Source organism: Salvelinus alpinus, chromosome 18 (genome assembly GCF_045679555.1).
Source record: "Salvelinus alpinus chromosome 18, SLU_Salpinus.1, whole genome shotgun sequence".
Classification (NCBI taxonomy): Eukaryota; Metazoa; Chordata; class Actinopteri; order Salmoniformes; family Salmonidae; genus Salvelinus; species Salvelinus alpinus.
In genome coordinates, this window is record NC_092103.1 from 24724074 (window position 1) to 24738004 (window position 13931).

General features: G+C 39.0%; 1 protein-coding gene across 2 annotated transcripts in view; it reads right to left on the reverse strand.

The window, feature by feature from the left end:
* Positions 1-3351: 3351 nt before the first annotated feature.
* Positions 3352-13931, reverse strand: part of whrna (whirlin a) — a 161943-nt gene continuing 151363 nt past the window's right edge. For both annotated transcript variants that reach the window (XM_071350758.1, XM_071350756.1), the window contains one exon: positions 3352-5180. In XM_071350758.1, the coding sequence (XP_071206859.1) occupies positions 4998-5180 (183 nt within the window). In that variant the 3' untranslated portion in view covers positions 3352-4997. The remainder of the gene's footprint in view (positions 5181-13931) is intronic.

The following is a 13931-nucleotide window of genomic DNA, read 5'->3' on the forward strand; positions in this document are numbered from 1 at the left end:
CCAAATAGTTATCAAATGTATTTAACAATCCCTTGAAAACGGCACGCAGTTGTCAATGGTTTAATTACGGGGAGCTGGGGGTCTCCTTGCCCCCCAGCAGGAAAATTGAACGCTATTGTGCCGTTTTATTGATAACAACCTGTAAGTAGCACAGGTTCATGTGTTTACTACATGGCCAAAGGTATGTGGACACCCCTTAAAATTAGTGTATTCGGCTATTTCAGCCACACCTGTTGCTGACAGGTGTATAAAATTGAGCACACAGCCATGCATTCTCCATAGACAAACATTGTCAGTAGAATGGCCCGTACTGAAGAGCTCAGTGACATTGAACGTGGAACCGCCATAGGATGCCACCTTTTCAACAAGTCAGTTCGTCAAATTTCTGCCATGCTAGAGTTGTCCCGGTCAACTGTAAGTGTTATTGTGATGTGGAAACGTCTAGCAGCAACAACAGCTCAGCCGCGAAGTGGTAGGCCACACAAGCTCATAGACCGGGACCGCCAAGTGCTGAAGCGCGTAGCATGTAAAAATCATCTGTCCTCAGTTGCAACACTCACTACCGAGTTCTAAACTGCCTCTGGACACAACGTCAGCACAAGAACTATTCGTCGGGAGCTTCATGAAATAAGTTTCCATGGCCAAGCAGCCGCACACAAGTCTAAGATCACCATGCGCAATGCCAAGTGTCAGCTGGAGTGGTGTAAAGCTCGCCGTTCTCTGGAGTGATAAATCACACTTCACCATCTGGCAGTCTGACGGACAAATCTGGGTTTTGCGAATGCTAGGAGAACGCTACCTGGCCGAATGCATAGTGGCAACTGTAAAGTTTGGTGGAGGAGGAATAATGGTCTGGGGCTGTTTTCATGGTTCGGGGTAGGCTCCTTAGTTCCAGTGAAGGGAAAACCTTAACGCTGCAGTCTACAATGACATTCTAGACAATTCTGTGCTTCCAACTTTGTGACAACAGTGAGGCATGGTGAGGCATGGTGTTGGCAGCATCATGCTGCAGGGATGTTTTTCGGCGGCAGAGACTGGGAGACTAGTCAGGATCGAGGGAAAGATGAATGGAGCAAAGTACAGAGAGATCCTTGATGAAAACCTGCTCCAGAGCGCTCAGGACCTCAGGACCTCAGACTTGGGTGAAGGTTCACCTTCCAACAGGACAACGACCCTAAGCACACAGCCAAGACAACGCAGGAGTGGCTTTGGGACAAGTCTCTGAATGTCCTTGTTGGCCCAGCCAGAGCCAGGACTAGAAACAGATCGAACATCTCTGGAGAGACCTGAAAATAGCTTTGCAGCGACGCTCCTCATCCAACCTGACAGAGCTTGAAAGGATCTGCAGAGAAGAATGGGAGAAACTCCCTAAATACAGGTGTGCCAAGCTTGTAGCGTCATACCCAAGAAGACTCAAGGCTGTAATCGCTGCCAAAGGTGCCTCAACAAAGTATTGAGTAAAGGGTCTGAATACTTATGTAAATGTAATATTTCCAATTTGCAAAAATGTCTAAAAACCTGTTTATGTTTTGTCATTATGTGTTATTGTGTGTAGATTGATGAGAGGAAAAAACGATTTAATCAATTTTAGAATAAGGCTGTAGCGTAACAAAATGTGGAAAAAGTCAAGGGGTCTGAATACTTTCCGAATGCGCTGTATATAGTGCACTGATTTTAATCAGCACCTTACAGGCTCTGGTCAGAAGTAGTGCACTATATAGTGAGCAGGGTGCCATTTGGGACAGAGCCCACATCTGTGTTGTTTCCAAGTCCATGCCACAAGACAGGACACCTGCCTCTCCATCATATTCGCTGATTAATCACCTTGTCATTGGATTGGACTGATTCCTTTCATCATCTCTTCCCCTCTGAATTACTCTGTAATATGGGTTAAAGAGAAAGCCAGACTGTTATTAACATCAGATCCAGGGTCAGTAATAATAATTAATCCCAATTTTTTTACTTTATTGAATTCCTCAAAGCCTGATATGACGTGGGGAGACAATTACGTTGGATGCTTCGGCATGGTTGAATGGCTTGGCATCAGAGTAGACAACTGATTGTATGTCTATAATATAATCGCATTTATGTGGTGTAGTTAATGTGTTACTAAGATTGTTTGGGACATTTCAAGACATGATATCGGTGTTTGAAAGAGTCCCTGTGTGTGGAGTCATGCCTGAGTCAGTGTGTGCAAAAAGAAAGTGCACTGAAGACATTACGCAATGTCTCAGAGCATGTTAGAAGCAGAATGTGGATTGACCAGTGTGTGAGTATTTGTTTTTGTGTAATGTGTGTGTGTATGTGTGCCTTTCCCTCCCTCCTGCATCAGGTCAACCTGTGTAATGTGTGTGTGTGTGTGTGCCTTTTCCATCCTCCTGCATCAGGTCAACCTGTGTAATGTGTGTGTGTGTGTGCCTTTCCCTTCCTCCTGCATCAGGTCAACCTGTGTAATGTGTGTGTGTGTGTGTGTGTGCCTTTCCCTCCCTCCTGCATCAGGTCAACCTGTGTAATGTGTGTGTGTGTGTGTGTGTGTGCCTTTCCCTCCCTCCTGCATCAGGTCAACCTCTTTCGCTCTCTGATCCTTGCTCTGCATTCTCTGCCCATCTCCAGTGCAACAACGTAGAAACAACGTTAGACACAGACACCTTCCTCTCATCCCTCTCTCTGAAGGGCTGTCTGTGTCATATGCACAGTGTAAAGACACGGCTCAGAGAACAAAGCCACCATTTCTGAAGCTAAGTAATTCCTCCCAGATAGCAGTGTTTAATAGTGACTGCCTTGTGGATAGGAGTAGGACACACTCACACACTCCCACACACACACGCTGAATGTTAAGCATATGAGGTGGCATTGGCAGGGAATAGGGCAGTCTTCTCATGATTGTGTCTCATATCCTAAGTATGCATACAGAATAATATTGAATCCCAAATGGCACCCTATTCTCTATATAGTGCACTTCATTTTACCAGAGCCCTATCGGTCCTGGTCAAAAGGAGTGCACTATAGGAAAAGGGTGTCATTTGGGATGCTGCATAAATATACAATGATTGAAATGATGGAAAATCTCTATAATCTGAATGGGGTGAACAAAGCACTTGTATATAAATGGGCATCAAGAGAAACCTGACTTAAACTTGATGGTTATTGTTGCTACATCAATAACTTCTATCTGTCCCTTTCTCTGTCTGTCGTTCTCTCTATCTATCCCTCTCTCTCTGTCCGCTATAATGCTAAAACTCCCCTGAATGGCACATGTACCGCTTCACTCTCACTCTCTCTCCTCTCTCCCCCTCCCTCACTCAACCCCTCTCTCCCCCTCCCTCGCACACCCCCTCTCCCTCCCAGAGAGGAAACAAATAATCCTCCACAACAACTACTGCACTTCTCAGTTCTTTCATTGGTCTCTCTCTCGCTCGCTCTCTCTCTCTCTCTGTCTGTCTCTCTTTGTCTCTCTCTGTCTCTCTCTGTCTGTCTCTCTCTGTCTCTCTCTGTCTGTCTTTCTTTCTTTCTCTCTCTCTCTCTCTCTCTCTCTCTCTCTCTCTCTGTCCCTCTCTGTGTCTCTCTGTCTCTCTCTGTCTGTCTCTCTCTGTCTCTCTCTGTCTGTCTTTCTCTCTCTGTCTGTCTCTCTCTCTCTCTCTCTCTCGCTCTGTCTCTCTCTTTCTGTCTCTCTCTGTCTGTCTCTCTCTGTCTGTCTTTCTCTCTGTCTCTCTCTCTCTCTCTCTGTTTCTCTTTTCTTTTTCCTGATTGCCATGACTTGCTCCTCATACCTGTTCAATTATTGGATAAAGTGCTTCTTCAAGTTCTTAGCATCAGCTCTCCATCAATCCGCAGTGACTTCTGCCTGTTTGTGTGCTTGTGTGTTTGTGTGGTAAGATGGCATGCCTGTGTGTGTGTATGCTGGGCCACGTGTGTGTTCTGGCAGTGTGTATCGGAGAGAGCTTCTGCAGCAGTTTCTTTTTCCAAATGCCTCATTACTACCTCTTAGGCATAGTAATTACTATGTGACGCAGGCCCCTGCAAGCCCCTTGTGTAAACACAAACAGTACGGCTGACTAGCACTGCCAGAGAGGGCAATTAAAACACAATCATCTCCATTACTCTTCACTTGGGGACACATTTGCAGAAAAGTGAAGCAATTAAGGGACTTAACAGTACACTTTGAAGAATTCTACTTTTTAAGCATGTAATATAGTAGGTTTCTATAATTCATAGATTATCTTTATGTATATATTGTATAGTATCTACATTTGTACATTTACAAAAACAAACTATCATTGGAAAATGGTGTTTCCTCCTGCCTCTTCCATCTGCTGGATGGAAGGCTGGCTTGCGTCCCACCGTATTCCCTATTTAGTGCACTACTTTTGACCAGGGCCCATAGGGTTCTGGTCAAAGGTAGTGCGCTATATTTGAATAGGGTGCTATTTGCGACACAGCCTGTGTCTCTTGCGTGTGCTGTTAGTCTCTCAGACTGACGCAGGTTAGTAGACACTGACCGCTAACTGACCACTAACTGACCGCTTCAGGAGCATATCTTCTGCCAGAGCTCTAGTGCTGATGGCGTCATTGTCCAACAATCCATTTGAGATCCACAGGATGAAGCCACTAGCCAACACAGATAGAGTGACAGTACATGAGATTGCCATAAACACATACAATAATGTGTCCAGAGAGGTGACCGCTGCAGGGAGTATCGTGAAAACCAAGGTCACAAGGATGGTGGAAGTCCATGAAAATCAGAAATCATGGCAACTTCTCAACTTAGAGTGCAACTGTGTCCGTGTCTTGTTTTGGAGCTAAAGCTGGAGGATGTTGAGGATGGTGAGGCCAAGTGACCAGATAAAGGTTGGTAGATGAACCCATGTACAGAACAGTGTGTAGGACTTTGCCCCAACAGCCACCCCCTATCCTCTCTAGCTCTGTAGCCCCTGTCCCTCCTCCCTCCTTCCTCCATGATAACTCTCTCTCTCCTTCTCTTCTTCCTTTACTTCCTCCTACAGTGCCACGTTGAACTCCGTGACCAGGAAGTCCACGTGTTCTCTCTCTTTGGTCTTGAAAGCCTCAGCGATGAGGCGCGCTGCGTCCCTGTGCTCCCGGCCCCTCAGGGAAACCCCGTTTACCTCCAGGATTACCTGACCCACCTGCAGCTGCCCGCAGTTGTCTGCCGAACCGCCCCTCTGAGAGAGAGAGAGAGAGAGAGAGAGAGAGAGAGAGAGAGAGAGAGAGAGAGAGAGAGAGAGAGAGAGAGACACAGAGAGAGAGAGAGAGAGAGAGAGAGAGAGAGAGAGAGAGAGAGACAGAGAGAGACAGCAAGACCTAGAACATTTATTTGTGATAAAGAGAGCACAAACAGACGACAAACACTCGTTGGCGCATCGCCACCGTTACAATTACTAATAAACCAGGAAGCAAAAGGACCTTTGTGATCTCATCTCTCACCCCTGTTCACATCCCTCAGCTCAAATCAAATCAAATTTTATTTGTCACATGTTTTGTAAACAACAGGTGTAGACTAACAGTGAAATGCTTACTTACGGGTCCTTCCCAACAATGCAGAGAGAAAAATAGAAGAAAGAAACGAGAAAAAATGATAACACGATGAATAAATACACAATGAGTAACAATAACTTGGCTATATACACGGGGTACCAGTACTGTGTTGATGTGAAGGGGTACGAATGAATGGAGGTAGATATATACATATAGGTAGCCATCTCATTTGGACCGTTCACATGGACTGTGATGACCTGAGAGACTAAAGAAACTACAAGAGTAAAACCAAAGATACTGGTAACTAACCCAAGATATATCACCGGCATCGTTTCCAATGGGAGCAAATTAACAAGCGAGCAGGTGGGCAAAGCCAAGCATGAGCTAGCAAGATCCTATTGCCTTATTTTAGCATGTATTTGCATATTTCAGTTAGGGAACGCCTTCTCTGTGAAGGCCTTCTCCTTCTTAAACTTCTTGTGGGCAGGGGCCAGCATTTTCACTTTTGGAAAAATAGCATGCAAAAATTCAACTGCCTGCTACTCATCCCCAGAATATAAGATATGCATATTATTAGTAGATTTGGATAGAAAACACTCTGAAGTTTCTCAAACTGTTTGAATCATATCTGTGAGAATAACAGAACTTATGTAGCAGGCAAAACCCTGAGGACAAACCATTCAGAATTTTTATTCTTTTGATGTCACTGTCTTTTCAATGAGTTATCTTAGAGACACCAGATTCCTAATGGACTTGCTTGCAGTTCCTACCGCTTCCACTGGATGTCACCAGTCCTTGGAAATTGGTTGAGGTTATTCCTTTGTGTACTGAAGAAGTAGGGCTATCGTAAATGAGGGTCACATGAAGTACATTTTTTGAGAGACCCACGTTACGAAAAAAGTTGCGTCAGTTTGTTTTCTTTTGTATTGGACACAGATCACCCCGTCTTCAAATTGATCAATTATTAATGTTTAAAAATACCTAACGTTGTATTAGAATTTTTTTTTGTTTGAAATGTTTTGGTAAAGTTTACATGTAACTTTTGATATATTTTGTAGAGAAGTGGCGATAGTTGGAAGCTGTGTTTTTCTGGATGAAACGGTCCAAATAAATTGACATTTTGGATATATATCGACGGAATTAATCGAACAAAAGGACCATTTGTGATGTTTATGGGACATATTGGAGTGCCAACAAAAGAATTTCGTCAAAGGTAAGGCATGATTTATATTTTGTTTCTCCGTTTTCTGTCGTGCTTGCAGTGTTGAAATATGCTACTCTGTTTGTTTAGTGTTGTGCTGTCATCAGATAATAGCATCTTATGCTTTCGCCGAAAAGCCTTTTTGAAATCTGACATGTTGGCTGGATTCACAACGAGTGTAGCTTTAATTTGGTATCTTACATGTGTGATTTAATGAAAGTTTGATTTTTATATCATGTTATTTGAATATGGCGCGCTGTATTTTCCCTGGCTATTGGCCGGTGGGACGTTTGCGTCCCACCTGCCCCAGAGAGGTTAAGAACACCATTTTTTGCAATTTTGGCAAAGGGTCAAGTCTACAAAACTGTGACTCTGTTCGTAACAGACTGTAGTTTTGGGAACAGAAAACTGTATTGAGATCGAATGTTTCATTGATGAGACAATTAGCAGAATGTCGGCCAAGTTTCATCTAGCTCCATCTTCTCCCACTTTATTTAATTTATTTTTATATCAAAAGTCAAAAGGCCTCCTGCGGGGACAGGGCTGGGATTTATTTTTATTTTTTACAAAATATATATAAATATAGGACAAAACATACATCACGACAAGAGAGACAACACTACATAAAGAGAGACCTAAGACAGCAACATAGCAAGGCAGCAACACATGACAACACAGCATGGTGGCAACACAACATAACAACAACATGGTAGCAACACAAAACATGGTACAGACATTATTGGGCACAGACAACAGCACAAAGGAAAAGAAGGTAGAAACAACAATACATCAGGCAAAGCAGCCACAACTGTCAGTAAGAGTCCATGATTGAGTCTTTGAATGAAGAGATTGAGATAAAACTGTCCAGTTTGAGTGTTTGTTGCAGCTCATTCCAGTCGCTAGCTGCAGCGAACTGAAAAGAGGAGAGACCCAGGGATGTGTGTGCTTTGGGGACCTATAACAGAATGTGACTGGCAGAATGGGTGCTGTATGTGGAGGATGAGGGCTGCAGTAGATATCTCAGATAGGGGGGAGTGAGGCCTAAGAGGGTTTTCTAAATAAGCATCAACCAGTTGCGACGGGTATACAGAGATGGGCAGTTTACAGAGGAGTATAGAGTGCAGTGATGTGTCCTATAAGGAGCATTGGTGGCAAATCTGATGGCCGAATGGTAAAGAACATCTAGTCGCTTAAGAGCACCCTTACCTGCCGGTCTATAAATTATGTCTCCGTAATCTAGCATGGGTAGGATGGTCATCTGAATCAGGGTTAGTTGGCAGCTGGGGTGAAAGAGGAAACCATATCTAGATTTAACTTTAGTCTTCAGCTTTGATATGTGCTGAGAGAAGGACAGTGTACCGTCTAGCCATATTCCCAAGTACTTGTATGTGCCCTAAACCCTCAGAGGTAGTAATCACACATTCTTCTTAACAAACCACATGACCTTTGTTTTTGGAGGTATTCAGAACAAGGTTAAGGGTAGAGAAAGCTTGTTGGACACTAAGAAAGCTTTGTTGTAGAGCATTTAACACAAATGGGCCAGCTGAGTATAAGACTGTATCATCTGCAAATAAATGGATGAGAGAGCTTCCTATTGCCCGAGCTATGTTGTTGATGCACTACATTTGGTTCTAAACGGATGCTTCAGATTTCTACATCTTGTAAGACATCAGGCTAAACTAAAGCTACTACTTACTATAATACTATGTTGGTGCTGTTTAGAGCCAGGGAGCATCTATTGAAGATTTGATTCAAAAGTATATAATCCTGAATTAAATGAATCTGTTAGGAATTGTGGATGGCTGTGAATACTTTATTTGTGTATTAGTGTGAGTATGGTGTGAGTAAGTAATCATTCAAGAAGAGCCAGAAACATAGGGCTCTATTTTAACAAACCTAACGCAATGGTAAATCTAAGCGCAGGCGGTAGCGTTATAGGTTCAGGGTCATGTCAGAAATATTTGTGCTATTTTCACTATCACAATTATCGGCAAACTTGTTGGTATTGAGCGTAAGGTCAGGGTTTTGATTATTAAAAATGTTGTGGGTGTGTTGAGGCTTGGCCCCTCATTAGCCAATCAGAACATGCTCAATGGTGAAATATGTGGTTGCTTCAAGTTGTGTATTTATGTCTTTTATGTGTTGCCTTGGAATCAACTCCAATTCCAATGTTAGTTCATTAGAGTTTGTTAAATGGCTTACTGAAACGTAATAACAAAATGTAGACCTGTCTTTGCTAAATTTGTTGACCCATTTGCAGTACACATTGTTTTAAGTAATTGTATGGCTTTAATAGCATTCACACTGATACAGGGGCTAGGCCTAATGTAAATTATATTATGGCTGAGCATGGACATGGCAAATATTGTAAATAAGCATGATTAAATGAATTATTGATAAGGTGTAAAAATAGTAATAATAATAATTCTAATCAAATACTAAACAAAACGAAACAACTTGTTTTAAATAGGCTATGTCACACTTACTGGCACCATCATTTCTCCCCGTGGGCATCTAATATTAAAACAATGTAGACTACGGAGGGTTTTACGCACATCCAAACTTTTCACAGTAGCTGGATAAAGATCCACTATAAAGAGAAAGGGAGAATGTCCACTCACTGTCATAGTGCTCCCAAATAGGCCTGTGTTTTCTGAACATAATCGGAACTATTTAATAGATCAGATCGTATTCACACATCTTCAGAAGTTGCATTGCAAGCGCACCACAGACGTTGTCACTGTCATGACGTTGGGTTGGGGTTAGGTTTACGACAGTCATAAATACCTCTTTCCCCCTTTTTCTCTCTCCCCACTATAACTGATGTGACATAAGGAAACCCATGGGTTAACATAGAGATTCTGGGTAACATCAGAAGTTGGGGGAAATGAACTATATTCTGATAATCCAACCAACTGAACATATGCGGTGGTACTTAAGGTATATTATGTCAGTTCGGTTGCCCTCTGACACATTCTCATCAATGATAGAATGACATAAACTCTACTGTAGAAAGTCTAAATGTTAGAGGTATCGGATTCACATGGAATTGTTGTTTAATTCAAATGTTTGAATATGAGATTATTTGTGAAGAGATTAAATGTAAATTTAGCTTCCAAATGAGAGATCTGTGCTTTCATAAGTTTTCCTCAGCTCAACCAGTGGCCCGCCCCTGTGAAGAGGCATGGGTTAGAAACTTTTCAGACACACCCCTCTACCTCCGCTATATAAAGCCAGTGACAAGAATATAACTTCCTGTTCCGGGTACACCAGGATGACGGTCCTGTGTCAGAATGGTTCAGACAATAACTACAGAACTAGGCCAACATCAGCATGGACTTTGATTGTGAATGGTATGAACTTTGAACTCGTGTTCACTACAGAAGTGATATCTCCTAGCCGTTGAGTTAGCAACAGCTGCTACAAACGCAGGTTAGGAAGGACAGTCCGAGTATCCCGTCTTCCACACACAACGTTACTACAAAGTATCCCGTGACTACCAGAGACATTCTCCAAAGGACAGAGGACTCGGGTTGGCGATACGGTCTTCCATCTACCACCAACCTACTGAAGCGCAGCTCAGAGTAAATATTTATTGCATTTTCTTTTTCAAATGGGCGGTAATTTAGAATGCATCGTATACTGTATTTACTATAGCACAGCTCGCCTATGTTCGAATCTCCCGCTCTTTCACTAAAAATCCCGCCCCTTCCCTTTGTGTAACAAGCTGTCATATCTATTCCGCCCGCTAGGGACGTTTTCTGTATGACGTAATTTGTGATCAAGTTATGATTTAATTGTATATGTGTGATTCTGTGTGATTAGTTAGGTATTTAGTAAATAAATAATTAAACCCAATTTTGTATTGCTGATTCAACATGTTAGCCAGGATTCTTGCAGATAATAAAGGACTTACAACTTTCAGATGAGACTGAATAAAATGACGATTAATGTGACTGTTATGCATGTAAAATATTCCTAAATCTTTAAGAGTTTATTCGAAAGATAACAGCTCTATACATATTCTTTCGTGGTGTCCCTCTCTAGTTAATTAATATTTACATGATTAGTTCAATCAGGTAATATTAATTACGGAGAAATTATTTTATAGAATAGCATGTCATAGCAATCAATCTGGCATAGTCAAAGACACGACATCACGATAAAACCAAGAAGGTGAATCATTCTATGTTTGGTTATAATACAATTAAACGAAAAATAAGCAATCTGTTAAAAAAAAAACAACAACAATAAATAAAGGTAAAATGTAATGAATGATATCATAAAATCGCCAAGATAAAAAAGACACACATTGCTGTTGAACCAACCTTCATTATATTGGGCCTAAGGGAAGGCTTAGGTTTTCAACATATGAAACGGAAAACTAGCGATTTTTACAGGTTGCAGATAACTTCTAATTACGAGGTTCACCGGTATCTCTCGTTTCATGATGGGCATGGACATGTAGCCTACATCATGGCGGGGGTTTAACGTACATCAAAAACGGGACCTGTATGGCTAAAATAATGTGGGCCTGCCTACAATGCATAGATAAAAAGAGAACGTCAGCTCACTGTGTTATTCCTCTCAAACCTGATATTTTAATCAAGCTTTGGTGATGATATTTTAATCAAGCTTTGGTGATGACATTTAATAAAGCTTTGGTGATGATATTTTAATAAAGCTTTGGTGATGATATTTTAATACAGCTTTGGTGATGATATTTTAATAAAGCTTTGGTGATGATATTCAAAACACGCTTTGGTGATGATATTTTAATAAAGCTTTGGTGATGATATTTTAATAAAGCTTTGGTGATGATATTTTAATAAAGCTTTGGTGATGATATTCAAAACACGCTTTGGTGATGATATTTTAATAAAGCTTTGGTGAGGATATTTTAATAAAGCTTTGGTGATGATATTTAATAAAGCTTTGTTGATGATATTTTAATACAGCTTTGGTGATGATATTTTAATACAGCTTTGGTGATGATATTTTAATACAGCTTTGGTGATTATATTTTAATACAGCTTTGGTGATGATATTTAAAAAACGCTTTGGTGATGATATTTTAATAAAGCTTTGGTGATGATATTAAAAAAAAACTTTGGTGATGATATTTAATCAAGCTTTGGTGATGATATTTTAATACAGCTTTGGTGATGATATTTTAATAAAGCTTTGGTGATGATATTTTAATAAAGCTTTGGTGATGATATTTTAATACAGCTTTAGTGATGATATTTAATAAAGCTTTGGTGATGATATTTTAATAAAGCTTTGTTGATGATATTTTAATACAGCTTTGGTGATGATATTTTAGTAAAGCTTTGGTGAGGATATTTTAATAAAGCTTTGGTGATTATATTTTAATACAGCTTTGGTGATGATATTTTAATAAAGTTTTGGTGATGATATTTTAATACAGCTTTGGTGATGGTATTTTAATAAAGCTTTGGTGATGATATTTAAAAAAAACTTTAGTGCTGATATTTAATCAAGCTTTAGTGATGATATTTTAATACAGCTTTGGTGATGATATTTTAATACAGCTTTGGTGAAGATATTTTAATCAAGCTTTGGTGATGATAATTTAATACAGCTTTGGTGATGATATTTTAATAAAGTTTTTGTGATGATATTTTAATAAAGCTTTGGTGATGATATTTAAAACACGCTTTGGTGATGATATTTTAATAAAGCTTTGGTGAGGATATTTTAATAAAGCTTTGGTGATGATATTTAATAAAGCTTTGTTGATGATATTTTAATAAAGCTTTGGTGATGATATTTTAATAAAGCTTTGGTGAGGATATTTTAATAAAGCTTTGGTGATGATATTTAAAACACGCTTTGGTGATGATATTTTAATAAAGCTTTGGTGATGATATTTAAAAAACGCTTTGGTGATATTTTAATAAAGCTTTGGTGATGATATTAAAAAAAAACTTTGGTGATGATATTTAATCAAGCTTTGGTGATGATATTTTAATACAGCTTTGGTGATGATATTTTAATAAAGCTTTGGTGATGATATTTTAATAAAGCTTTGGTGATGATATTTTAATACAGCTTTAGTGATGATATTTAATAAAGCTTTGGTGATGATATTTTAATAAAGCTTTGTTGATGATATTTTAATACAGCTTTGGTGATGATATTTTAGTAAAGCTTTGGTGAGGATATTTTAATAAAGCTTTGGTGATTATATTTTAATACAGCTTTGGTGATGATATTTTAATAAAGTTTTGGTGATGATATTTTAATACAGCTTTGGTGATGATATTTTAATACAGCTTTGGTGAAGATATTTTAATCAAGCTTTGGTGATGATATTTTAATACAGCTTTGGTGATGATATTTTAATAAAGTTTTTGTGATGATATTTTAATAAAGCTTTGGTGATGATATTTAAAACACGCTTTGGTGATGATATTTTAATAAAGCTTTGGTGATGATATTTAATAAAGCTTTGTTGATGATATTTTAATAAAGCTTTGGTGATGATATTTTAATAAAGCTTTGGTGAGGATATTTTAATAAAGCTTTGGTGATGATATTTAAAACACGCTTTGGTGATGATATTTTAATAAAGCTTTGGTGAGGATATTTTAATAAAGTTTTGGTGATTATATTTAATAAAGCTTTGGTGATGATATTTTAATACAGCTTTGTTGATGATATTTTAATACAGCTTTGGTGATTATATTTTAATACAGCTTTGGTGATGATATTTTAATAAAGCTTTGGTGATGATATTTAAAACACGCTTTGGTGATGATATTTTAATAAAGCTTTGGTGATGATATTTAAAAAACGCTTTGGTGATATTTTAATAAAGCTTTGGTGATGATATTAAAAAAAAACTTTGGTGATGATATTTTAATAAAGCTTTGGTGAGGATATTTTAATAAAGCTTTGGTGATGATATTTAAAACACGCTTTGGTGATGATATTTTAATAAAGCTTTGGTGAGGATATTTTAATAAAGTTTTGGTGATTATATTTAATAAAGCTTTGGTGATGATATTTTAATACAGCTTTGTTGATGATATTTTAATACAGCTTTGGTGATTATATTTTAATACAGCTTTGGTGATGATATTTTAATAAAGCTTTGGTGATGATATTTAAAACACGCTTTGGTGATGATATTTTAATAAAGCTTTGGTGATGATATTTAAAAAACGCTTTGGTGATATTTTAATAAAGCTTTGGTGATGATATTAAAAAA